This window comes from Schistocerca serialis, chromosome 1, assembly GCF_023864345.2.
Source record: "Schistocerca serialis cubense isolate TAMUIC-IGC-003099 chromosome 1, iqSchSeri2.2, whole genome shotgun sequence".
Classification (NCBI taxonomy): domain Eukaryota; kingdom Metazoa; phylum Arthropoda; class Insecta; order Orthoptera; family Acrididae; genus Schistocerca; species Schistocerca serialis.
In genome coordinates, this window is record NC_064638.1 from 317,017,695 (window position 1) to 317,043,069 (window position 25,375).

General features: G+C 42.8%; 1 protein-coding gene across 1 annotated transcript in view; it reads right to left on the reverse strand.

The window, feature by feature from the left end:
- LOC126470203 (glucose dehydrogenase [FAD, quinone]-like) overlaps positions 1–24,520 on the reverse strand; it is a 66,509-nt gene extending 41,989 nt beyond the window's left edge. Inside the window, exon 1 of the mRNA XM_050097914.1 lies at positions 24,205–24,520. Within this exon, the coding sequence (XP_049953871.1) occupies positions 24,205–24,520 (316 nt within the window). The remainder of the gene's footprint in view (positions 1–24,204) is intronic.
- Between the last annotated feature and the right edge of the window lie 855 nt (positions 24,521–25,375).

The window sequence follows — 25,375 nt, forward strand, 5'->3', positions numbered from 1 at the left end:
ACGGGCTTCCTGGACTCAAGAACATAAATGTACTACCTTGATGTCATCTCTTATACGAGAATTATTCTGTATCTTTAATTGAAATGACAAGAAAATATCAAACGAATATAGCAGGTCAACAGAAAACCACACCATGGAGTATGCTGCATTGACACCGTAGGTACAACTCACCCCCTCCTCTCCCCCTCTCGCACTACACTTTCGCCCCATCTTAATTGGTGGATAATTTATTTACACTATCTATTACTCTGTTATCAAAATGTAAATTCCTGTTGGAACTAAATCCCTTTGATTAAGAATTGTTGTAGAAATGCATAACACTGACAGCAGTTTTGGGCGATAATCAAAATCCTCAAATAAAGATGATATATTGAACTTAATGGACGAAAGAAGAAGATTTATAACTGCATCAAATGAAGCAGACATTCGTCTAAACGTTGAGGTTGGCAAGAAACGCAAAAGGACCAAAAACGGCTAAAGGAGAAATGCAATTTCAGTATAAGTCGATCATCAACGTTTGTGCTTATCAACATCATTTTTGCAGCTTCAGGTGGTCTGGTGGACTGGCTCTTGCACAATATTTTGAAGGTCTCGTGTTCGATTTCCACCTTAGCCGCAAATGTTAACAAATGTCAGAAGCCAAGTGAAGAACACTGGGCTCGACCATTATTCGGGATTCTATTTAAACATAATATCTTCTGCTGCCAACTGGTCTAACATCGGTTTAGATTAGACCATCACAGAGGCGGATGCTGCAGCAAATGAAAATTCTGAATGTTACTTACACATGAAATTTGGTTAACATATAATCATAGATAAAATAATAAATAAAGAAAATTATCCGCGTGCGAACAGACGGCAATGAGAAATTCCTCTAGTACTAAACAATTCTCTGTGTCTTTTCTGAATATCTGGATTCCTTTAAGGTTGTGGAACAAGACCATTAATGACCACAGTAATTTCTTCGTAGTGTTTGAAATCTTGAACTACTACTACTACTACTACTACTACTACGTGATCAGGCCCAGTGGACCGCACGCATCTACAAGTTTCCTCCTCCACTGTATTCTGTCCATTGCTACTATCCGCCATCCGGATCTATTGACACTTGGTTTAAATCTTCATGGAGCCCATCCCTCCAACGCTTCTTGGGTCTCCCTGGCGGTCTCTTTCCTGTAGGTGTGAAATCCAGGAGCTTCCGAGGCCATCTGTGATCCTCCATCCGGGCCACATGGCCGGCCCACTGCATTCGTTTGACTTTGACAGTTCCTGCTATGTTGGGCTGCTGGTATAGTTCCTGAAGCTCTTAGTTGTATCTGATCCTCCATTCCACTGTATCTGCATCCAGAACCGGACCGAAGATCTTCCGAAGGACTTTTCTCTCAAAAACAAGGAACTTATGGGAGTCCTGTTTCCGGATACTCCATGTCTCACAGCCATATATAACAACAGGCTGGATCAGAGTTTTGTACAGTCGAATCTTGAACTGTCTGGAGAGATATCTGGACCGAAGCAGTTGTGCTAGGCTGTGGTAAGATCGGTTTCCTGCTTGTATTCTGGCATTGATCTCTGCTTCACGTGACGAGTTCTCAGTGAAAAGTGCCCCTAGGTATTTGAATTCTTGCACTCTGTTGTAGGACTGGTCCCCAACCTGCAGTGATTGTAGATGATCAGCAGTCTGACAATGACCACGCGTCATAACGAGGTCCTCTGTCTTGGCTTCGTTTATGTTTAGCCCAAATTTGCTGGCAGCCTCCTTTAGTGCTTTGGTCATTTGCTCCAACTCCCCTTCCGACCTATAGAGTAAACAGATGTCGTCTGCATAGGCTAAGTATGCCAGTCTCTTTCCTTCGATTTCAATCCCTTCGTTCTCTTGGAAGGTTTCGCATACGATCTTCTCGAGCGCAAAGTTGCACAGGATAGGGGACAACCCATCTCCTTGCCTGAGTCCTGTCACAATTTCAGACTCCTCAGTTACGCGATTTCCCATCTTCACCTTTGCAGGGTCAGTTAAATGAAAACGAGACAGATGAAAAAATGTAAGTAAAAGTTTATTATGTCGAAAGGTATCGCCATAACTGTTAATATATTTATCCACCTGTGAGACAAGACGGTCATTGACTTCATGGAAAAATGTCTGCGGTTGCCTACGGAACCATGATTGTAACGAGGAGTGCATCTCTTCGTGCGAAGCAAATCGACGGCCACGTATGTCTTTCTTCAGGGCTCCAAAACGATGGGTGTCGCACGGAGAAAGATCGGGAACATATGGAGAATGTCTAAGGGCTTCCCAGCGAAACCTCTGCAGTGGACTCAAAACAATCTTGCCAACGTATGAGCGGGCATTTATTTGTCTTAGAATGAAATTACTTTTTCGTTTGCTACGTTTACTGTATATGTTAAAAACTAGTGCAGATGATAATCAGTATGAAATCTTCACTTTCTAAAAATCACCAGTGACCAATCGCGCGAACAGCTGTCGCCGTCATGGCGCCTGACGGAGCTGGTGTGCGGAACCTGCTCACCGAGAGTCCGTATCTTGAGTCTAGTGGGATCAAGGTGTCAGGAACTTGAATTACTAGCTACTGTCCATAGTTTTTGCCCGTCATCTAACTCACGGAGTTATATCTGGTGTATCCAGTGGTTTATTCCAATGGACAGGCGTGTAGAAGAGCAACCGTTTAAATATCCTGTCACAAAAGGACTATATAATGCAGAGAATCTACTTCTTCTATTATTAGACTACACTCGCTATACAACTCTTCAGCTTGCCGTACCTCACGTCTTAGCTTCACAAGAATTACATTTAAAACGCGTATTTTCCCGACACGCACGTCAACTCATTCGTCGAGAGTTTAAAACGCAGTGAGAAACATAAAACTACAGTTGTCGTAGAAAAAGGCGTCCATCACGAAGAACGTAGATATTACTGGTTGTAACGCTTGTAAATGACCATTTTTCTAACCAGTTTTATGGTTGAAAATGGACCATTTTGTTGAGCCATTTTTGTTTAAAATTTGTTTTCTGTTAACTCGTAACTTCGGTCCAGTAGGAACCTCTCCTGTAAGGTACTCTAGATAAACATGTGTACTGGCAGTAAGTCTCAAAAATGGTTAAAATGGCTCTGAGCACTATGGAACTTAACTTCTGAGGTCATCAGTCCCCTAGAACTTAGAACTACTTAAATCTAACAAACCTAAGAACATCACACACATCCATGCCCGAGGCAGGATCCGAACCTGCGACCGTAGCGGTCGCGCGGTTCCAGACTGTAGCGCCTAGAACCGCTCGACAAGCAGTATGTCTCCTTGAATGTTACGCTATGTAACAGACAGGAAAACTTTATAGTTCAGCATAACGAAAAACCGAAGCGTCTCGTGAATTTTGACATCGATTGTACATAGACTGAGTTGAGAGTAATGATTTAAATTGAAAACTGTTGCCGGCTGGTGTGGCCGAGCGTTTCTAGGCGCTACGGTCTGGAAGCACGCGACCGCTACGGTCGCAGGTTCGAATCCTGCCTCGGGCATGGATGTGTGTGATGTCCTTTGGTTAGTTAGGTTTAAGTAGTTCTAAGATCTAGGGGACTGATGACAGTAGTTAAGTCCCATAGTGCTCAGAGCCACTTGAAAACTGTTGCAAAGGCGAGTTTCTAAGGAAAAGGGATTTGGGCCCATAACTGTATCCATCTTCCACAAATACTTTTTCTAACTGCGGATTTGTTGAAAATTTATACCATTAAGTATAGTTAGTCACTTGTGGATATGTTTGTCTTACACATTTGAAAGATTTTTGAATCCTCGTGGAAACGTATTTTTACTACTTTTCTTCATTCTCTAATGCGAGGTGTAGAAAGCGCTGTTGAAGATCTTGCCCATTGCAGAATGTCAATTTTTTTTCACCGAAATATCAAGTAAGCTGATAATAGAACGGAGAGGTTTTTTGAGTTGGTAATAAAGAGGAGAGGATTGCTCGTTCAGATATTTCGCTTAAAAACTTCAGAGTGTAATGTACGTACATCAGACTACATGGTGATGGGACAGAGGGAATAGCTTTTGGAAGTACTTGGGAGGGCGTTTCTATTTCCGGCGTTTACTTTAGGACCAAGGGAAACCACCCGAAAGCCTTGACTATAAGTGAGGCATCAGAATTACTTCAATTTAGTCCCAGTACACAGCGTCCAGCCCGATCGGCTAGCCACATGGTCTAACGCGCTGCCTCCCGAGCGGGAAGGCGTACCGGCCCCCGGTACGAATCCGCTCGATTAATGTCGAGGTACGATGCGCCGGACAGCCTGCGGATGGTTTCTAAGGCGGTTTTCTAGCTGCCTCGGCGAATGCGGGCTGGTTCCCTTTATTCCGCCTCAGTTACACTATGTCGGCGATTGCTGCGCAAAAACTGTCTCCAAGTATGCGTACACCATAATTACTCTAACACGCAAACATTGCGGTTACACTCGTCTGGGAGCCGAACCGCACAATAACCCTGGGTTCGGTGTGGGCGGCGGTGAGGTTGGTGGACTGCTGTAGCCTGTTGTGGGATTGTGAACCACTGTGGGCTACGGCGGGACGAAGCCTTTCTGTCGTTTCTAGGTCCCCGGTTCAATACACAATACACAAACACACACATAATGTCCAAGACACGGAATAAAACCCAAAAGTTTTTTCCCGCCGATTTTTTACGTGATGTCTCTTCTCTGTTTATCTCATTGTACTCTCTTCGGCTGAAGAGCGGCGTATTGTGCTGCTGCCAGCCTACCTGATTGTTCAGGTGTCAAAATAACAATCAAGTAAAAAAAAAAAAAGAATAAAACCCAAATATTTGTGAAAATGTATTATGACTATTCAAAGTAAACGTGATGACTTTCTCGACATCTGAAGAGTATTTGTGTCTTGTGGTCGTGAACTGCTCACACTGGACTTTGCTGAATGAGATTCTGTGGAAGCTCAATACTTGAACAGAAAAAGACACTTTTTAAGTTTGAGACTTTGCGTAACTGAGCCACGAGGAACGACAAGTTGAACAGTCGTATAGCGGTTCTAGCCTGATAACAGACGAAGCTGGAATAGGTAATATTCCCTGCTTTAGATAGACCTTTTGTGGCAGGATATTTGTACAGCTGAACATTTTAAACGATAGGATGTTTGAGAAACATAGTGTCAAATAGTTCAGAGTTAGATATTTCACTAACAATAGAGCGGACAAAACGTAGTTTATAGGAGGGATGATTACTCCGTCTGCGGCAGCTTCGCTATATGGGAGGTATCACAAAACTCAAAGAAATATGTGTAAGCAAAAAGCAAGGCTCGCAACCGAGCTGGATTTGTTCGCTTGCAGAAATCATGCGTATAACAGAAGTGAAATGGGGTGGTATTCTTCGAGTTTCAGAAAGTCAAACCGATAACTAAATTGTTTGGTTTTCTTCTTGTGCCCCTACATTCTGCAGTGAAGTTATCCAGGGGACACCAAACTAAGTGGTAAAAATGTAAGATAACTGCTTATCTAGAGTGCTTTTCATGAATTCTGAATGAATTCCGCTTTTTTGCGCTTCAGTATCAACGTCAGTGACTGCGAGTACAGTTTTATATCAATATGAATGAGCTCGCTTCATTTAAACCAACAGTTTAATTATTCGTCTAGGAATGGCAGTGCGTTAATAACATAAATCAGAAGAGTTCTACAACTATCAATCAATGACGTCTCACGCGTTTCGGACTTCCATGAGCACGTGTATGATTTTACACTTCACAGTATGTAAATGTATGAATGAAACAATAGAACTTCCGTTTCTAATAGTGTTTAATATAGGGGAGAATTTTTCGGACTTCCGCCTCTAGCTATTTCCTTAATACAGGTTTAACATATTTTCTTATTCCATTCTTAAACAATAGTATTCACTTTTACTGTGCTGCAGTCCTTTTCTGAAATTGCAAAAATTGCTGATAAAAGTAAAGAGCTTGCAAATATGATAAAGTGTACCAACGTACAACATGATCTTGTACCTACGAACAGGTATCTACTAAAGATTAAAGGCAACTGGAAAAATCTCACCATAATTATCAACAGTATACCTGTTACACTAATATTCTGACATCTCAGTAATCAGTAAGCGAAATCAAATTAAGTACATCAAAAACTAGTTACCAGTTAACTACATTTTAGAATAGACGCTATTGGAAAGTAATCAAAATTCCCACATTCAACACTGATAAAACTTTCGAGACATTAAATCAATTCATTTTCAAATATCACATGTTCTTTGGTTAAACACCTTCTTTCGTTTCAAGATGATACACGACGGACGGAGTACGGCTTAACCATTCACACGTTATGTAAATATAGACCAGTCAAATGTTGGTTTTCCCATAACAAAATTACGAAAAATTTTTCTCAACGGTTATATATGTTTCTTGTGGCGCTAAATCCAAGTTTTAAGTTTGCTGCCTTGCAGGAGGTCGGCTCCACAACGAAAAACGCAAAAATCTCAATATCTTAGCCCTTGTCTTAGGTTTCTTGTATATATATATTTCAAAAACTATGCGTCTTTCGAAGATGACTATCCAAACATTAAAGCAGAGAAAATTTCCTACAAAGCGTACTGTCCGATTTGAACGTCTACCGAACGGCATCGCCGCTAGGGCACGCAGAAAAGAAGCGATTTTTTGGGCCTTCTCCGCTAACATCAGGAATGTCCACTCTCACCCTGTATAACCCGAAAAATATACATGTTATCAACAAAAGACCCTACACTACCTAGATGCCCATTAAATTTCCTACAAGAGACGTCTTCCAACACTCAATTTCGTCATAGGGGGAAAGGAGCAAAGCGTCCTACAGCCAGAGGACGCCTTCCACCTTTCTATCTCTCATCGACGTTTCTTTCGCTTACGCTTAAAGAGGTTCTTTTGAATGGAAACATATCAGGTACATGACACGGAACAGGAAAATGAATAGAATATGAAATTTGTGTGTTGCAATGTAAATGTGTGAAGAAATGAGTGACTTTCGAGCCCAGGATTAGGTCATCTCTTCGAGTACGTTCTCCATCGTGAGAAGGAGAAAGGAATTTAGTGCTAGAATATGGATACAAAAGACAGATAAAATGTGAACAATCGATGTGTGCAGAAATACATGTACCGATGTCATGTGTCTAGTTACTATACTCGTCTCCATCTGGCTGTTGGTGGTCCAGGAAAAGTTTGTTGGGCACTACAAGTTCCAGGAGAATGGTCTTGGCATCAGACGGTTCAGGAAAAGAGACAGGGGTTTACAAGATCAGGGGAGAATTGCGAGTTGTTACTGTTTTCAACTAAAGAAATTGTAACTGAATGGTTAATGTTACGAGAAAGAACAAATTGTTTATAAAGATGCGTAATGCTGTAAAATATTGCATGAAGTAATACCTTCTGTCGCCTCAGCGGATTCAGACAGTAATACTGCAAGGGGCTCGTCCAGGTCGTCTTCGTCCTCTGTATCAAAACTGTCATCGATGTTGGAGCACGATCCTTAACGTTGCTAGTACAGTTTCGCGGAAAACAATCCTTCTAGCCTACACCCATACGGACTTTGGCAATCTGCCCCGCATTTACAATATATAAGCTGAAGAATCTTTTAGGACCCGGGCTATCAGTGTGGTAATGGGAACCAACACATTTTTGGTCAATTTCCCCCCTCCTGTCCCCACTGCTCTGGATCCATGTGGTGTCCAAACCACTGTTGCATCTAATGGAAAACTCTGGTGGCATGTTGTTGAGCTGCAGCTTCAGTGGGAGGTATGGAAGCTGTGTTTGCTGATGATTTGTAGGCTAATGTCGCGTACTGCTTGTTTAGTGTTTTGGTTGGGTGGTTACCACCATAAATGGCTACCAGAAATTTCTCATCAGTAGCTGTTATTCCCGTTGGATGGGCTGAAGGATCTGTAAATTTAGTAACGTCTGTTTCGAGATCCAAATTTTTTTGAGAGGTTTTTGAGAAATTTAACCTTGCGTTGGTTGAATAACGTGGATGTAGAGTCGCAGTTCATTGCATCAAGGAAGAGCATGTGATTGGCGACGTGCTTCCTTATTTTACTTCCCAGTTGGTGGAGGAGCTGAGGCGCTGTGTAAGGTGTCAGGCAAATCCAACACCTTCTATGAAAACCCTGACATGATAAGCAAATCCAGTAGTATGTCACATAGCTCCGAATAAATCGTGACGCTAAATTAACCAAAGTAATACGAGTAACGGGTGAGCATATGGAATACCACAGACTAACACAAGAATGCCTAAATGCATGTCATACCTTCCCACCGTGAGACAGACGCAGTTCCGAGGGGAGAAAAGAGAACAGAAGCCGAGAGCAGAATTGTGTTAAGCTGGAAGGCCCTACGATAAGAGACGGACACCCACGTCGTCAGCTAACCGCTAGGACCACACCACAGCCGCAAGTTTTAGCGTGAGACTTTTTCGCGTCTCTGTTACGTCAGGACCACCCCCCCCCCCCCCCCCCCCAGCCCATGTTAAAAGCTAGAGCCCTCCAGAAGAACAGTATAGATCTTAAGATAACACTAAAAGGACCACACCAGCTGAAAGTTTTAGCGTGAGACTTTTTCGCGTCTCTGTTACGCTGTAAACTTTAAAAACATTGCCCCGCTACGAAAAGTATAACATTTCTCATTGGATAGACAGAATTTCTGTAGGCGGAGCTTAAGGTTAACATTGAGACCCTGACTGGTCAGATGAAAACACAGCCAGATAGTTTTTTTAAACCAACATCGGTAAACTGTAGTAAGGAGAAGTTAGGAGAGAGTTGCTTCCGAGACGGCGAGGTAAGTGGAGCTGTGCTGTCCGCCGCCCCCTGACGAACACCGACAAGGTAATGAACGCACGCAATGCCGCATAACAGCGCATAAAGCTTCACTCCGAACTGCAGAAGTCTCATCTGTTACACCCCTTTTTGCGTAATACTAGTGTCGATCGTCAATTAAAGCTCATGGTGTTCACATTTGCCACTTGAAGTAAAAATCTGAAACACGATGATATTTCTGTTATATAGTTAACGAGAAGCCACATCAGCCACTGTAATTTACGACAAGTTAGATAAGTAATTAAAGATAATTGAGGGTCACTGTAGACCATTTTGATAGTTTTCTCTTTTGTGAAACTTAATTTAAACCTAGATTATAAATGTGATATGGCATAGGTCATCCTTCGATCCATTGTAGAACTTGGAAACCCATTCAGGGAATATTTGTTCACATTTTTGTTGAACACAGTTGGTTTTTACCATCCTGTATTAAAACATTTCCTATTATCAATAGTGCAATTTATAAACAATGTTTTGTGAGTAGAATAAAATTTCCAATGGTAAACTTAACTGCTTTTTCGACGTTATTTTACCAGCTAACTAAAAGTAGGAAAGCCTTGAACCCCTTCCACTAAATTTAGTTAGTATTAAGATTCTTTTACAGGGAGTGCAGTGGAGCTGACGCTGAAATCATTAAGTATTTGGTTATATCATCGCTAGTCTCACTGAACTCTTCTGAATTCTACATGTTATGTGTGGTCTGGCGTCTCCTTACCAGCAACAGGTCCCAGGTTCAAACTAGTCAATTCCCTAAAAAACACGCTGAGAGCGTCGTTGCGCGAAAGTGGTAGGGAGACACGATATAGAACAAACAGACACCACGCAGAATGTTAGAGCTGTACTAGGAAATATACAATGGGGAGAGAGGGGGCGTGGGTGAGGAGTTTGGAGACCCATCATTATGACTGTAGGGGTCAACATCTCCCCCGACAACTGCAACATTCTTGTGAGCTTAGGTCAGGGATTCCACCGTCCGCGTTGTAACTGTGTCTGCCTCATCAGCTGTCTGCTTTGAGGCAAGTCTATCTTCATTGCATTTTCCCATCAGTATGGTAATTACTCTACCCTTGTTTTTCCATTCGATGGAAAATTTAGTTGTGAAACTGGTGGTGTCATGGTGCTGCTAAACTGCATCTCCACAGCCTGGTTTTTGGTCACCCTCGTCAAGCACTCCATGAGCTTGATAGTCTCCCGTCCATCCAAATAAACATTGAACATAAACGCCGCACTGTGATTGTACTTAATTCGTACATAATGAATACACGCTCCACACAGTTCTTACAAGGTACGCCACTTCACCATATGAATCTGTGCAACCAGAAGCCCCGTCAGTCATATGTGCCGTACTGCTGTGCAACAATGCGGTGCCTGCAAGAGGCTTAAAATCTTTATACGGCGCAGATTTTGTGCCTTTTCGATTCCATCCTTATCGAAAAAAGGTAGGGCGTTTGGAGCCAGTCCGTAGGTTAAGAAATGCTCTACTTCCTTGTCTGATTGTTTAGCGATAATCACCCTTACAACATAGTGGATGGCTTAATGCCGACAGGTATGTCTTCACACTCGTTCCTCATAGGTTCGCTGTAGAACTTACACGCTTTTTGTATTCATATTCTATCATCAAATGCCTTATTTCTTTCCAGACGGAGAATCTACTCTAAGTAATGACCCAATCCTGGGCCCGACATTCACTACATACAAATTTCATAATCATCTTTCTATTAGTGCCTTGCACCTACATGATATAGGCTATTAATATTTTCATCAAACATGCTTTCCCATCAATTCATTCAAAAAAACCTGTTTTAAGCATAATATACCGAAAGAATAACTACGGTGAGAGATAGGTAGGAGCCAACCTTTTTCAGTATGGTGCAGAAAGCATTTTACGTATTTTTCTTGTTTTTTCTCTTCCCCATTATGAGAAAATTGTATGTTAAAGGCGTCTCTTGTAGGAAATTAAATGTGTTTCCACTTGGTGTAGTGGGTTTTGTTGTATATTTTTCGAGGTGTACTGTGTCGGAGTGGGAGTTTCTGATGTTTTTTGCAGAAAGGCAAAAAAAATCTTCTTTTCTGCGCGCTCTAGTGCAGATACCCCTTGGTAGAACTTCAGACGTGACTCTTGCATTTTATAGGAAGTTTCCTCTACTCTAAGTTTGTATTGAGTGTCATCTTCTAAAAACACCTAGTTTTCGAGATATAAAAGAAAAATTAAAAAAGGGGCTAAAATATTAAGATTTTTTGGGTTTTTCGTTGTGAAGCCGACATATTACAAGGCAGAAAAATTAAAATTCGGATTCAACGCCCCAAAATACTTACAGAACCGTTGAGGAAAAAGCTTTCCCAATTTCATTACGAAAAGAGCTGTTCTGACACCAATCGACTGGACTAGTTCAAAAATGTGTAGAATTTCAATCACGATAATGTTCTGTAACTGAAGAATGAACTGTGGCTTATGCAGCACTTAAATGTTCGGCACTAAGGTTATTTACAAATGCTATACAAAACACAACCTCGTGTCTCAGAACAGAAACAGCAAAAATTACCGAGAATTGCTTGTGGCTATCTCCAGTGCGGATACCTTCATTTGATTTTAAAGTAGGTCACTACATCTGTCATCGACCAAAAAGGAAACAAAATGGTTCAAATGGCTCTGAGCACTATGGGACTTAACTTCTGTGGTCATCAGTCCCCTACAACTTAGAACTACCTAAACCTAACTAACCTAAGGACATCACACATATCCATGCCAGAGGCAGGATTCGAACCTGCGACCGTAGCGGTCGCGCGGTTCCAGACTGAAGCGCCTAGAACCGCTCGGACACTCCGGCCGGCACCAGGAAACAGCATCGGTCACTGTCCTCCACGCACAACACTTCCCTCTACGATGGTTTTAGGCCTTCGTAAAATGCTCGGCGACACAAGCTAAACAAAATGCACATTCATTAGAGGAATAATTAGAACACCGAAGAGAATACCAAAGTTTCCAGAATGGGATTTTCACTCTGCAGCGGAGTGTGCGCTGATATGAAACTTCCTGGAAGATTAAAACAGTGTGCCGGACCGAGACTCGAACTCGGGACCTTTTCCTTTCAAGGGCAAGTGCTCTACCTTTTTTTTCTATTTCATTTTGTTCTTTATCGTTCGTTCCATTTGTTCGGTGCGGACGTCCCATGACACCCATCGAAGTTCGTCTTTAATCCAGTCACTAAGTCTTTTTATTACAGAGGGCAGCTAACCCTCTGACCGAACACGCTGAGCTACCGCGCCGCCATCCATCTTAGTCACCCAAGCACGTCTCACGACCTGTCCTCACTGCTTTACTTCCGCCAGTACCTCGTCTCCTACCTTCCAGACTTCACAGAAGCTCTCCTGCGAAACTTGCAGAACCAGCATTCCCGGAAGAAAGGTCCGGCATACAGTTTTAATCCGCCAGGAAGTTTCTGTAGTGTTAGCAGAAGAGCCAACACCGTGTTACGAATGGAGGCCGAAATGCACGCGTTTAGCTCACGCAGGCTGGCGTGAGGAGGGAAGGACTATACTGACGTGAGGTCTGGAACATGACAAGGAATTAGAATTCACAAACCGGACGTAGCTAGTTTGATACTTAACTATAATCCATTAATGATGAACGTCGCTCTTGACGGTACATGAGTCACAATTTATCTGTTCACAAGACATATAGTAACTGAATATGGCGCCTTGCTAGGTCGTAGCAAATGACGTAGCTGAAGGCTATGCTAACTGTCGTCTCGGCAAAAGAGAGCGGTTGTAGAGCGTGTACCGTTGCTAGCAAAGTCAGCTGTACAACTGGGGTGAGTGCTAGGGAGTCTCTCTAGACTAGACCTGCCGTGTGGCGGCGCTCGGTCTGCAATCACTGATAGTGGCGACAAGCGGGTCCGACGTATACTAACGGACCGCGGCCGATTTAAAGGCTACCACCTAGCAAGTGTGGTGTCTGGCGGTGAAACCACAATTTTAATACCGAAGTTGTTTGATTCGGTGGAGGGGACCAAACTGCGAGATCATCGGTCCCATCGGGTCAGGGAAAGATAGGGAAGGAAGTCGGCCGTGCCCTTTCAAAGGAACCATTCCGGTATTTGTCTGAAGCGATTTAGGGAAATCACGGTAAATATAAATCACGATCACCGGACGCAGGTTTGAACCATCGTCCTTCCGAATGCGAGTCCAGTGTGATAACCACTGCGCCACCTCGCTCGGTAATACACGAAGTATGAGTGCACAAAAATATGTTATATAAAATGTTTGTTAGTAATTTGTAAGAATTACGCACTAGCTTAACGCCAACAAACAGTAGGGAGCAATATTTACAGTGAAACAACGTAGTATCCATTCCTCCCCATTCTTTGACATGGCCGATGCCAGAATTTGGGTGGCTTCTTATACCTTTCTGATGCCATTTTAATGCAGCTTGCGGTCACACATTTTTCTAAACTTGTGTTCACACAGTGTTTTTTTGTGTGAAAATTTGTATAATCTTCGTAGAAAGGTCCCCGAAGATAAAGCTGTAGAAAGACGAACATAAGATCGGTTTTTAATTGTGACAAGACGGGTCTTTTCTGGAAAAAGATGCTGAAGCGTACCTTTACCTTTATAACAGCAGAGGAGAATTCATTGCCCAGTCACGAGCCAATGGCTATTCTGTAGCAATGCAAGCGGCGATTTGAAAACTAACCCGCTGCTTGTTTACCATTAAGAAACTCTACGAGCTTTCAAGAAGTGTAAAGTCCAAGAACAGGTTAAATGTGATGTGGATTTAGAACAACAAGACTTGGATGAGATGTGATCTTCTTTGTGATTGAATCAGTGAAGTGTTTGGTCCTTCGGTTGAAAGGTATTTGCTTGAGATGAATCTGCCTCTCCCTCTCTTGATTGTTATAGACAACGCTCCTGCCCATTCACCAGCCCTACAACAACACGTCCTTGAAAATTTTCAGTTCATCAAGATCCAATTTCTGCCTCCCAATACCACTCCACCCTATGGACCAGCAGATTATTTCTAACTGTAAGAAGCTCTACACTAAAGCACTCTTCGAGCCTGCTTTGAGTGGACTGAAGCTACCAGTCTCGCCCTCTGTGAGTTTTGAAAATATCACTTCTACATCGTTGCCTGCGTGAAGGTGATCGAAAAGGCGTGGAAAGCGGTTACCAAGAGAACTCTCACTTCTGCTTGGAAGAATCTTTGGGCGGAGTGCGTTGTCGAATGTGACTCTGAGGCATTTGAGTAAGTACCTGTGGAGCCCGTAGTCAATGAGATTGTGTCTTCGGCCAAGAGCATGGGATTATAAATGGATAGCGATTATATGGGTGAGCTTGTGGATGATCAAGCCCAGGAAATGACCATACCGAAGAGCTTGTATAGTTGCAGAGTGTTTCACACCAGGAAGTTGTGGAGAGAATTTCTTCAGAGGAGAAGGAGGAGGAAGCGGTAACAGCAAAGCAATAACCATCTGGCTCAATAAGATAACGCTGAAAGCATGGGAATCGATTGCATCGTACATTGAAAATCATCAACCCAATAAAGCAGTGGTCACGCCTGTTATAAATTTATTTGGCGATAATGCTGTGTCGCATTTTCACCAAGCGTTGAATCGTCGGCAGAAACAAATGACTTCAGGTATAGCTTCCTAGTAAAAAAGAATTAGTTATGTATCGTGAATAATAAAGTACGTAGTACTGTATGTACAGATTTCTTTGAATAAATGGCAGGAGTAAGATACAACTTTTAGTCTTTTTCTGCATCGAACGCATTATCGTATTTTACATTAATTTATAGGGGGTAAATTGTTTCACTTAACTAGTGTTTCGCACTACGAGTAAGACTTTGGAACGAACTATGCTCGCTATACAAGGTTCCACTGTATAACCCTTACTCTATAACCTGTCGCTATTTTTATAAATTTGCAAGAACAAACAGCGATTGTGAGGTATGGAGGGAAACAAGTGACGACTAGTAATTTAAAATCAGTACAAGAGGCGTCTACGGATGACGTAATTGGTAGCACGCTGCCTATGACTGGCAGGAAAATCGGTTTCAGGCACTTGTCCAGGATGCATTTTTAATGTGCTTCTAGCCCAATAATAGTTTGCTTACTCTATAGAAGTTCCATTTCCTCTGAGGTTACAAAGAATGTGACGTACAACATGTATCACAGCCCTTTCGACAAGTCTTTTGTGAGACAGACGCAGGTGTATTAGCAGCCTCTTTCCCTGCAATGTAGAGAAAAACCCTCTGCTCCTGCCTCAAAGGGCAGTCGCTTGACAAAAGGCTAGTCATTATTTTTGACGAGGCAAGGAGGAGCGAGGTTTGGAAAGGCTTTCGCCCGTTAGGTCTCTAGAGACCACAAAGAAAAAAAAACAGTCTACACCCAAGCAAACGCCTGCTCCCCTAGTGCAATACGCCAAGGACACGGAATTTCTCGTCTCACTAGCTTGAACTGGTGCCGGATATTCACGTAGTGATCACTGCGCTCTAGGTTGGTGATCTGGTAATCGGGCTACATCTCACAACACGTGATAACACCAGAAAATTCGATTTCGACGAAACTGTAGATTAGTAACTTTACACCATGAACTGTAGGAAAAACGTAACTATTAAAACAATTCCGCAATCTACAGATGAGTATGACATCCGTGCATCTGAGTTATGGTAATCAGTCCTGTAATTTTTGTTTTGTATTTAACATTCGTTTACCTAATACGTTACACGTATTTTAAATTCAGCTTACGCACTCGAAGTGGGATAATGATAGTGGAAAGGGAAAATGCTACAACGTAAGAGAGGAATTTTATTTTATTAATTTTTTTCCTTAACAAGGTAGTGATTACAGTTTGATAGATGTAGATGCAATTATTTTAGATCAGGTACCAGAATTCATGCGTTTATAAATAAGTATAAATTTCATTGCCGGCCGGGGTGGCCGAGCGGTTCTAGGCGCTACAGTCTGGAACCGTGCGACCGCTACGGTCGCAGGTTCGAATCCTGCCTCGGGCATTGATGTATGTGATGTCCTTAGGTTAGTTAGGTTTAAGTAGTTCTAAGTTCTAGGGGACTGATGACCTTAGAAGTTAAGTCCCATAGTGCTCAGAGCCATTTGAACCATTTTTTATAAATTTAATTTTGATAACGAAAAGAGACAGAGGATTTCGGTACAAGGAGAAATTGCTTTTTAAGAGGGAATGAGTATATTACCATCAAAAGCGACTTTAATATATTATTACTTTTTATAAGTTACACGAAAAGAAAAATTTCCCTTACCATTTAATTTATAACTGAGAAGAAATTTAACGTAAAGAAATAGTAAAAGGAAAGAAGTTGCCTCATTACACGAAATACCTATTTCAGTTAATTTCTTCCATCGTACAAGAGAATTATTACGTTTCAACAAACACTATAAAATGCCAGACAGAGAAAACAACTAAGATGAGCCAATAGAAGGGCTATAAGGTAAGGAAGGTCACTTGGTTAAAAAATAAAAACGGATGCCCCCTTTCAATAGTAATGAAAACGTCCTGAGTTCTAGGTTCGAACCAAACCACTGCTTCTGGATAGCAATCGCCAGCACTGGTGGCTGAAGACTTCCGGTATAATGTGTCACCCTCGTTCCTCCTACAGTCTTGTCAAAGACCGCGGTGCAGCAGACATACATTCATGCCAGCTTCTTGACCCTGGTGTGGAACTTTTTTTTTTTGGATCATCAGTCTTCTACTGAGTTCATCTACTGTGCCAGACTATTCATCTCAAACTAGTACCTGCCCCCAAAGTCCTCAGTTATTTGTTGGATGTATTACAACCTCTATCTTCCCCCGCAGCTGTTATCCTCTACAGCTCCGTCAAGTACCATGGATGCTATTCCCCGATGCCTTAACACATACAATTATCGCCTTTCTTCGGTTTACTATCAGTGCATATTCTGTTCTCAATATACTGTTTTCTCCGACGCAGTGATGCAACAGTAGGGGAGAGAAACTGCATCCCAGTCTTACATCCCTTTTAAAACGAGCATTTCGTTTTTGGTGTTCCACTCTTATTCTTCGTTCTTGGTTCTTATACAGGATGGTTAAAATTAAACTTTAGCTATTTAACACGTCATTAAACAATTACCGCACGAGGACAAAACTTGGTAACATTAATGTCAAGGACATGAGGAAAAGATGTAATGCAGAATCAGTTCAATTGAAACACTTTTAATGTGCTGCTACCGTGCATCATACCATTACATACCGGTAATATTACTCCTACAGAAGGGGCTCAATACGGCGCCCGTCAGAGTCCAGAAGAGTCTGAAAGCGCACGATTGCATTCTGCACGGCAAAACGAAGCATGTCAGTAGGTATGCTGGCTACCTCTCTTGGTATGCTGCGCTCCAGATCAGCATATGTGTGGATGTTCCCCTGGTAAACCCTGTCTTCCATGTAGTAACCACAACCAGAAACCCCAGGGAGTGAGATCAGGTGAAAGCGCCGGCCAAGCGTTTGGAAACCATCGGCTGATAATTCGATCGTTTCCAAATGTTTTTGGGAGAAGCAGATAAACCTCACGAGCGATGTGCGGTGTGGCTCCATCTCGCGTGAAAACTGTTGAGTTCAATGTGTCTGTCTCCTGAAGGGGGGGTATGACACGCTGGCGAAGCAGATCGCAGTAATGCTGGCCAGTCACACTGCACATATTTGGTTCTTGAGCGCCAGCCTGTTCAAAAAATGATGGACCAATGATGAACGTAGCCTTGAAGCCACACCTTACGGTGCCACGTTCACCATACAGAGGAACTTCATGCACAGTGATTCGAAGATCCCCACACTCGGCAATTCTGTGTGTACACTTCACCCATCAGAGAAAAATGAGCTTCTTCTGTCCATAGGATGATCCAGGGTCAGTCCTCGTAACTTCCTTGCGAGAAAGTGGAGAGCGAAGTCTACACGTCGTTGCGCGTCCTATGGTGCAAGCTGCTGTACGACATGGATCCTGTACGGATACCGTTTGAGAATGGTTCGAAGCACCTTCCTTACAGTGGGCCACGGGATGTTCAACCGTCTTGGCACAGCACGCGCACTGCCTGACGATCGGAAATTGCGCGCAGCATTGTCTGCTATAGCAACAGCGATTTCTTCAACCACCTGTGGTGCAACCGGGCGTCGACCTCTTCCCAGATCGACGCCCAGTTCTCCAGATGATTCGAACTTTTTCTTCATGCTCCACACAGCAGGTGGAGAAAGAGGACGCTTCCGTAATCTACACTCCGCAAGTCGCCTAATGTTGTGTGGCGGAGGGTGCTTTCAGTACCACTATCCGATCCCTCCAATCTGCTCCACGCGCGAATAGTGCGTGGGAAGGATGATTGTCGGTAAGCCTCTGTATTGGCTCCAATTTCTCGAATTTTTCTACTCGTGGTCAATACGCGAGATGTATGTAGGGGGAAGCAATATGTTGTCCGACTCCTCCTGAAAAATGCTGTCCCAAAATTTCAATGTAAATCTCTCCGTGATGCACAACGCCACTCTTGTAACTGCCAGTGGAGTTTGTTTAGCATCATCGTAACGCTCTCTCGCCAGCTAAGCGATCCCGTGACGAAACACGCCGCTCTTCTTTGGATCTTCCTTGTCTCCTCTATCAGTCCTACCAGATAGGGATCCCAGATAGATGAACACTATTCAAGAATCTGGAGGACAAGCGCCTAATAAGCCACTTCTTTCGTGGATGAGTTACATTTCCTTAAGGTTCTTCCGATGAATCTGAGTCTGGTATCTGCTTTTTCCACTATCTGTTTTATGCGTTCGTTCCACTTGAGGTCACCGTGGATAGTTACGCCTAGATATTTTACGGCAGACGTTGTCTCCCGCTGTTTGTCATTTTACGTTTATTAACGCTCAGGGTCAAAAACCAGAGCCTGCACTATTCGTCAGTTCTCTGCAGGTCGTTCTGTAAATTCTTACTATCTTCTGGTGCTGCTACTTTGACATATACAACTGCATCATTTGCGAATAGCCTTAAAGAGCATCCGACACTTTCCACTAGATCATTTATATATACTGTAAATAGCAACGGTCCTATCACACTTCCCTGTGGTACTCCGGATATTATCTTTATATCTCTTGAATTTGTTTCGTTAAGAGCGACGTGTTGATTTCTGTCTGCAAGAAAGTCCTGAATCCAATCGCAAGTCTGCTCCGATACTCCAAAGCTCATATTTTGTTTCAATGCGGAACGGTGTCAAATGCCTTACTGAAAACAAGGAACGCGGCATCAGCCTGAGCGCCGTTGTCCACTGCGCTGTACATCTCATGGAGGAACAGAGAGAGTCGAGTTTCGCAGGGTATCAGTCTGCGTAGTCCTTGTTGATTTTCATAGAGCAGATGTTCATTTTCCAGAAACGTCAGACTTCTTGAACATAAATCATGTTCTATAATTCTACGACAGATTGACGTCAACGATATAGGTCTATAATTGTGTGGATTTGTCTTACAGCCGTTCTTACAAACGGGAATGATCTGCTCTTTTTTCCAGTCGTTAGGTGCCTTTCGTTGCTCAAGCCATCTACGATAAATTACTGCTAGAAGGGGAGCAAGTTCTTTCGCATATTCTTTATAGAATCTTATAGGTATCTCATCTGGTCCTGACGCCTGTCCACTACTAAGCCATTGTAGCTGATTTTCAGTTCCCCGATCGTTTACCTCAATATCTGCCATTTCGACGTTCGTACGACGATTCTACATTTACATCTACATCTACATTTATACTCCGCAAGCCACCCAACGGTGTGTGGCGGAGGGCACTTTACGTGCCACTGTCATTACCTCCCTTTCCTGTTCCAGTCGCGTATGGTTCGCGGGAAGAACGACTGTCTGAAAGCCTCCGTGCGCGCTCTAATCTCTCTAATTTTACATTCGTGATCTCCTCGGGAGGTATAAGTAGGGGGAAGCAATATATTCGATACCTCATCCAGAAACGCACCCTCTCGAATCCTGGCGAGCAAGCTACACCGCGATGCAGAGCGCCTCTCTTGCAGAGTCTGCCACTTGAGTTTATTAAACATCTCCGTAACGCTATCACGGTTACCAAATAACCCTGTGACGAAACGCGCCGCTCTTCTTTGGATCTTCTCTATCTCCTCCGTCAAACCGATCTAGTACGGATCCCACACTGATCAGCAATACTCAAGTATAGGTCGGACGAGTGTTTTGTAAGCCACCTCCTTTGTTGATGGACTACATTTTCTAAGCACTCTCCCAATGAATCTCAACCTGGTACCCGCCTTACCAACAATTAATTTTATATGATCATTCCACTTCAAATCGTTCCGCACGCATACTCCCAGATATTTTACAGAAGTAACTGCTACCAGTGTTTGTTCCGCTATCATATAATCATACAATAAAGGATCCTTCTTTCTATGTATTCGCAATACATTACATTTGTCTATGTTAAGGGACAGTTGCCACTCCCTGCACCAAGTGCCTATCCGCTGCAGATCTTCCTGCATTTCGCTACAATTTTCTAATGCTGCAACTTCTCTGTATACTACAGCATCATCCGCGAAAAGCCGCATGGAACTTCCGACACTATCTACTAGGACATTTATATATATTGTGAAAAGCAATGGTCCCATAACACTCCCCTGTGGCACGCCAGAGGTTACTTTAACGTCTGTAGACGCCTCTCCATTGATAATAACATGCTGTATTCTGTTTGCTAAAAACTCTTCAATCCAGCCACACAGCTGGTCTGATATTCCGTAGGCTCTTACTTTGTTTATCAGGCGACAGTGCGGAACTGTATCGAACGCCTTCCGGAAGTCAAGAAAAATAGCATCTACCTGGGAGCCTGTATCTATTTTCTGGGTCTCATGAACAAATAAAGCGAGTTGGGTCTCACACGATCGCTGTTTCCGGAATCCATGTTGATTCCTACATAGTAGATTCTGGGTTTCCAAAAACGACATGATACTCGAGCAAAAAACATGTTTTAAAATTCTACAACAGATCGACGTCAGAGATAAAGGACTATAGTTTTGCGCATCTGCTCGACGACCCTTCTTGAAGACAGGGACCACCTGTGCTCTTTTCCAATCATTTTGAACCCTCCGTTCCTCTAGAGACTTGCGGTACACGGCTGTTAGAAGGGGGGCAAGTTCTTTCGCGTACTCTGTGTAGAATCGAATTGGTATCCCGTCAGGTCCAGTGGACTTTCCTCTATTGAGTGATTCCAGTTGCTTTTCTATTCCTTGGACACTTATTTCGATGTCAGCCATTTTTTCGTTTGTGCGAGGATTTAGAGAAGGAACTGCAGTGCGGTCTTCCTCTGTGAAACAGCTTTGGAAAAAGGTGTTTAGTATTTCAGCTTTACGCATGTCATCCTCTGTTTCAATGCCATCATCATCCCGGAGTGTCTGGATATGCTGTTTCGAGCCACTTACTGATTTAACGTAAGACCAGAACTTCCTAGGATTTTCTGTCAAGTCGGTACATAGAATTTTACTTTCGAATTCACTGAACGCTTCACGCATAGCCCTCCTTACGCTAACTTTGACATCGTTTAGCTTCTGTTTGTCTGAGAGGTTTTGGCTGCGTTTAAACTTGGAGTGAAGCTCTCTTTGCTTTCGCAGTAGTTTCCTAACTTTGTTGTTGTACCACGGTGGGTTTTTCCCGTCCCTCACAGTTTTACTCGGCACGTACCTGTCTAAAACGCATTTTACGATTGCCTTGAACTTTTTCCATAAACACTCAACATTGTCAGTGTCGGAACAGAAATTTTCGTTTTGATCTGTTAGGTAGTCTGAAATCTGTCTTCTATTGAAAGGAGGGACAGTGTTACGATCTTCCTTGGTGAAACAACTTCGTAAGACTGAATTCAGTATTTCGGCCTTCTCTCTGTTCTTCCGTTTCGGAGGCGGTTTGGTCGCTGAGAGAATGAATAGATGATGATTTTGAGCCAATTACTGATTTTACATACGACCAAAATCTCTTAGGGTTTTTAGGCAGGTCGGTTGACAACGTCTTAAAATGTGTGTCAAATCTTATGAGACATAACTGCTAAGGTCATCAGTCCCTAAGCCTACACACTACTTAACCTAAATTATCCTAAGGACAAACACACACACGCATGCCAAAGGGAGGACTCGAACCTCCGCCGGGACCAGCTGCACAGTCCATGACTGCAGAGCCCGAGACCGCTCGGCTAATCCCGCGTGGCTGACAACGTCATACTTTCAAAATCATTGAACGCTTCTCTAATTGCTCTCCTTACGCTCATTTTCGCTTCGTCCAGTTTCTGTTAGACAGCTTGGATTTTACTTCTCTTGAATCTGAGATGATGTGCTCTTTGTTTACGTAGAGCTTTTCTAAGACGACTATTAAACCATGATAGATCTTTCCCATCCCTTAAAACCTTACTCGGAACATACTTGTCTAGGGCATATTGAACGACACCTTTGAATTTTTTCCTTTTGTTCTCCACATCTCCGTCTTCATCACCGATTATTTGATGCTGACAAGATATTCTGAGATTTGTATCCTGTCACCCTTGCTGAGCAAATATATCTTTCTACCTTTCTTGACATTCGCTGTAGAACACGTCACCATAGATGCTGTCACAGACTTATGTTCACTGACCCTTTCCGCTTCGTTAACTGATTAGATAAGTTTAGGGCTGCTTGTTGCCAGGAGCCCTAAGAAGTTACCCTCACGAATTGGTTCTCTACCTATCTGCTCAAGGTAACTTTCGGACAAGACATCCAGAAAAATGCCAGACGATTCCCTGCCTATGGCAGCAGTTTTGTTAGCATAACTCTCCCAATCTATACCTGGTAGGTTGAAGTCAACCCCTATTACAACAGCACGATTAGGAAAATTACTAATGATATTCTGCGAGTTCTGTTTGAAGCTCTCTACAACTACCGATCCTGATCCAGGTGGTCTATAAAAGCATGCAATCACCATTTTTTACCGTTATTTGATACTCAGTTTCACTCAGATTAATTCACATTCGGAATGCGTGATAACCTCGCTAGACTTCATCGAATTTTTTACTGCAATAATCATGCCGCCACCATTGTCGACTAAGGTTACGATAAACATTCCAATCTGAACGTAGAATTTCGTTATTGATGTCTGGTTTGAACCAGCTTTCTGTTCCCAATACAATCTGTGCATTATAACCTTCAGTAAGCTATATTAATTCTGGGACCTTTCTTTGCATGCTCCTGCAGTTTATTAAAATCATGTTAATCTTTTCTATCTCTGATCTGCGAGGACCAAGAGTCTCTGAGGTCGCTGTGGCTGATGTAACAGGCAAATCGTCTTTGATCCCAAGGGAGGGGTTCTCTAACCTAAGAAAGCCCCATGTACAAGCCACAGACAATTCATTGAAAAAATCTGTATTTTTTGCTTTAGGGAGGAAAAAGAAAGGAAATAAAAGCCAATAGACACATAATTACTTTCAATAGAGACGTGCTTTTCATGACTATGCTCCAATAAAAGCGTTTTTCATACTGTTTTTGGTTCATACAAGTAACATTGGTCAATACTGTATGTGATAAAATAAATTCAGAGATGGATTTAGTGCGCAAAAAGTATGAAAGTAAGCTATGTCCTAAGAAAAGGCAAAAAGAAATATTTTACTGGCTTTTTGTCGTTGATTTTACTCTACGCTACCGTGCAGACCAGAAGAAACGCCATTGGTAATGTGAGCTAAAATCTTGGTGAGACATTTCTGTATTCAAGCTGTGGCATGTAGTCACTCAGGAGGTCTATGTCCATTTTATGAAATTGAAAATGGTGCTGATATGGATGCTGGACAAAAATTTAATGGTCACCAGTTGTATGGCAACTGCTTTAGTGATGCGTTTCGAACGCGCTCATCATTAGAAGATCTGTAAAAAGTTACAAAGATTAAGAGTAACACAGTCATATTAGCTAGAAAAAACAATAATATATAGTAAAAAGAGCATGAAAAACACATACCAAGATAATAAAGTGCCTGCTAGGTGGCGCTAGTGGTATGTGTCGTATTCACATGACCGCATACTGCCTGTATGAAGTCTTTCTCCCTCACTTGGTATGTGTTTTTCATTAACTCTTTATTGCATATTCTGGTTTGTTTTCTAGATACTCTCACCGTGCTACTTTTGAGTTCTGTAACCTTTTATGGATATTGTAATAATGCGTGTATTTGAAACGCGTCAGTAAAGCTGTTTCTTTACAAGCGGTAACTATTATTTCTCCAGCGTCCATGCCATTTCTGCACAAATTTAATATATTCTTTGTATGGCTCGTAGTTTTTGCACAGTCATCGCCTGAAACACCAGAAATACTTATGAATAACCCTGTGTCTCCTCATTCTATACCTGGCAGTGTGAGAGGCCCTTTGCCACGTAACAGGTAGTCGAGCCAGTTGACCGGGTTGAGGGCGTCCCTCTTGTCGATGATGGTGACGGACTCGTTGACGGTGAAAGTGATTCCGCCCATGGCGGGGTGGTCCTGCAGGTTCTGCCCCACGGCTGGCAGGTCCTGCACTACGGGGATTCCCAGGCTCTCCAAGTGGTCGCGGGGTCCCACGCCGGACAGCATAAGCAGCTGCGGGGAGTTGATGGCGCCGGCGGACAGAATCACCTCCTTGTCTGCCAGCACCTCCTGATACCGGCAACACAACAGCGTCCACATGTTCAATAATAAGCAGCAAATTCATCACCAAAAACAAAATAGTATGCCTGCTGAAGCTTATATTAGGCTCATGTTCTCATGTAGACGGATCGTTGTTAGAAACTGAATAAATACGCAGTGTGAGAATGGAATGTACCAGGTTTGAAGAACAAATGATCAACTGTCAGCCTAAGTCGGTGGGAAGCTACATTACAAGCACATAGTCACCTCACTAGCTTATTGTTGTGCGGAACTGCATGCCATTATCACCAGAAGCTGGACACATGATTTCACCTTTGATGTACAAAATAACAAATTTGCCCTTCCGACCATCCTGATTTATTATTTAATGCGAATACAAGGTTGGTACCTTTAAAAGGGGTCGAAGCGATTCGTTATTCCATTCTTTTTCCGAACCAAGTTTGTGCTCCGTTTCTAATGACCTCGTTGCCGACTGGATGTTAAACAATAATCTTCCTCCTTATACTTTTTTTCGATTGTGTGGAAAATACGACTGTGTTACCTTCTAAGGGTCTCACTAAAAAAAGTCTATGGTAGAGCAAACCTCTGTTGTGCCATAAATCGATAGCTGTATATTCTATATTGCTCCAGATAAAAGACGTAGCACCAGCATAGGCAGAGATTGACACAAACGGGCAAACACCATGAATAAGGCATGCTTGAACGTAACTTTAGATGCTAGCGAAGCTTGCAGGTTACGTTATGGTATTTGACCACTAACGGCACCTGTGCCGTGTCTTCAGCAGTACGAAATGGTTCAAATGGCTCTGAGCACTATGGGACTCAACTGCTGAGGTCATTAGTCCCCTAGAACTTAGAACTAGTTAAACCTAACTAACCTAAGGACATCACAAA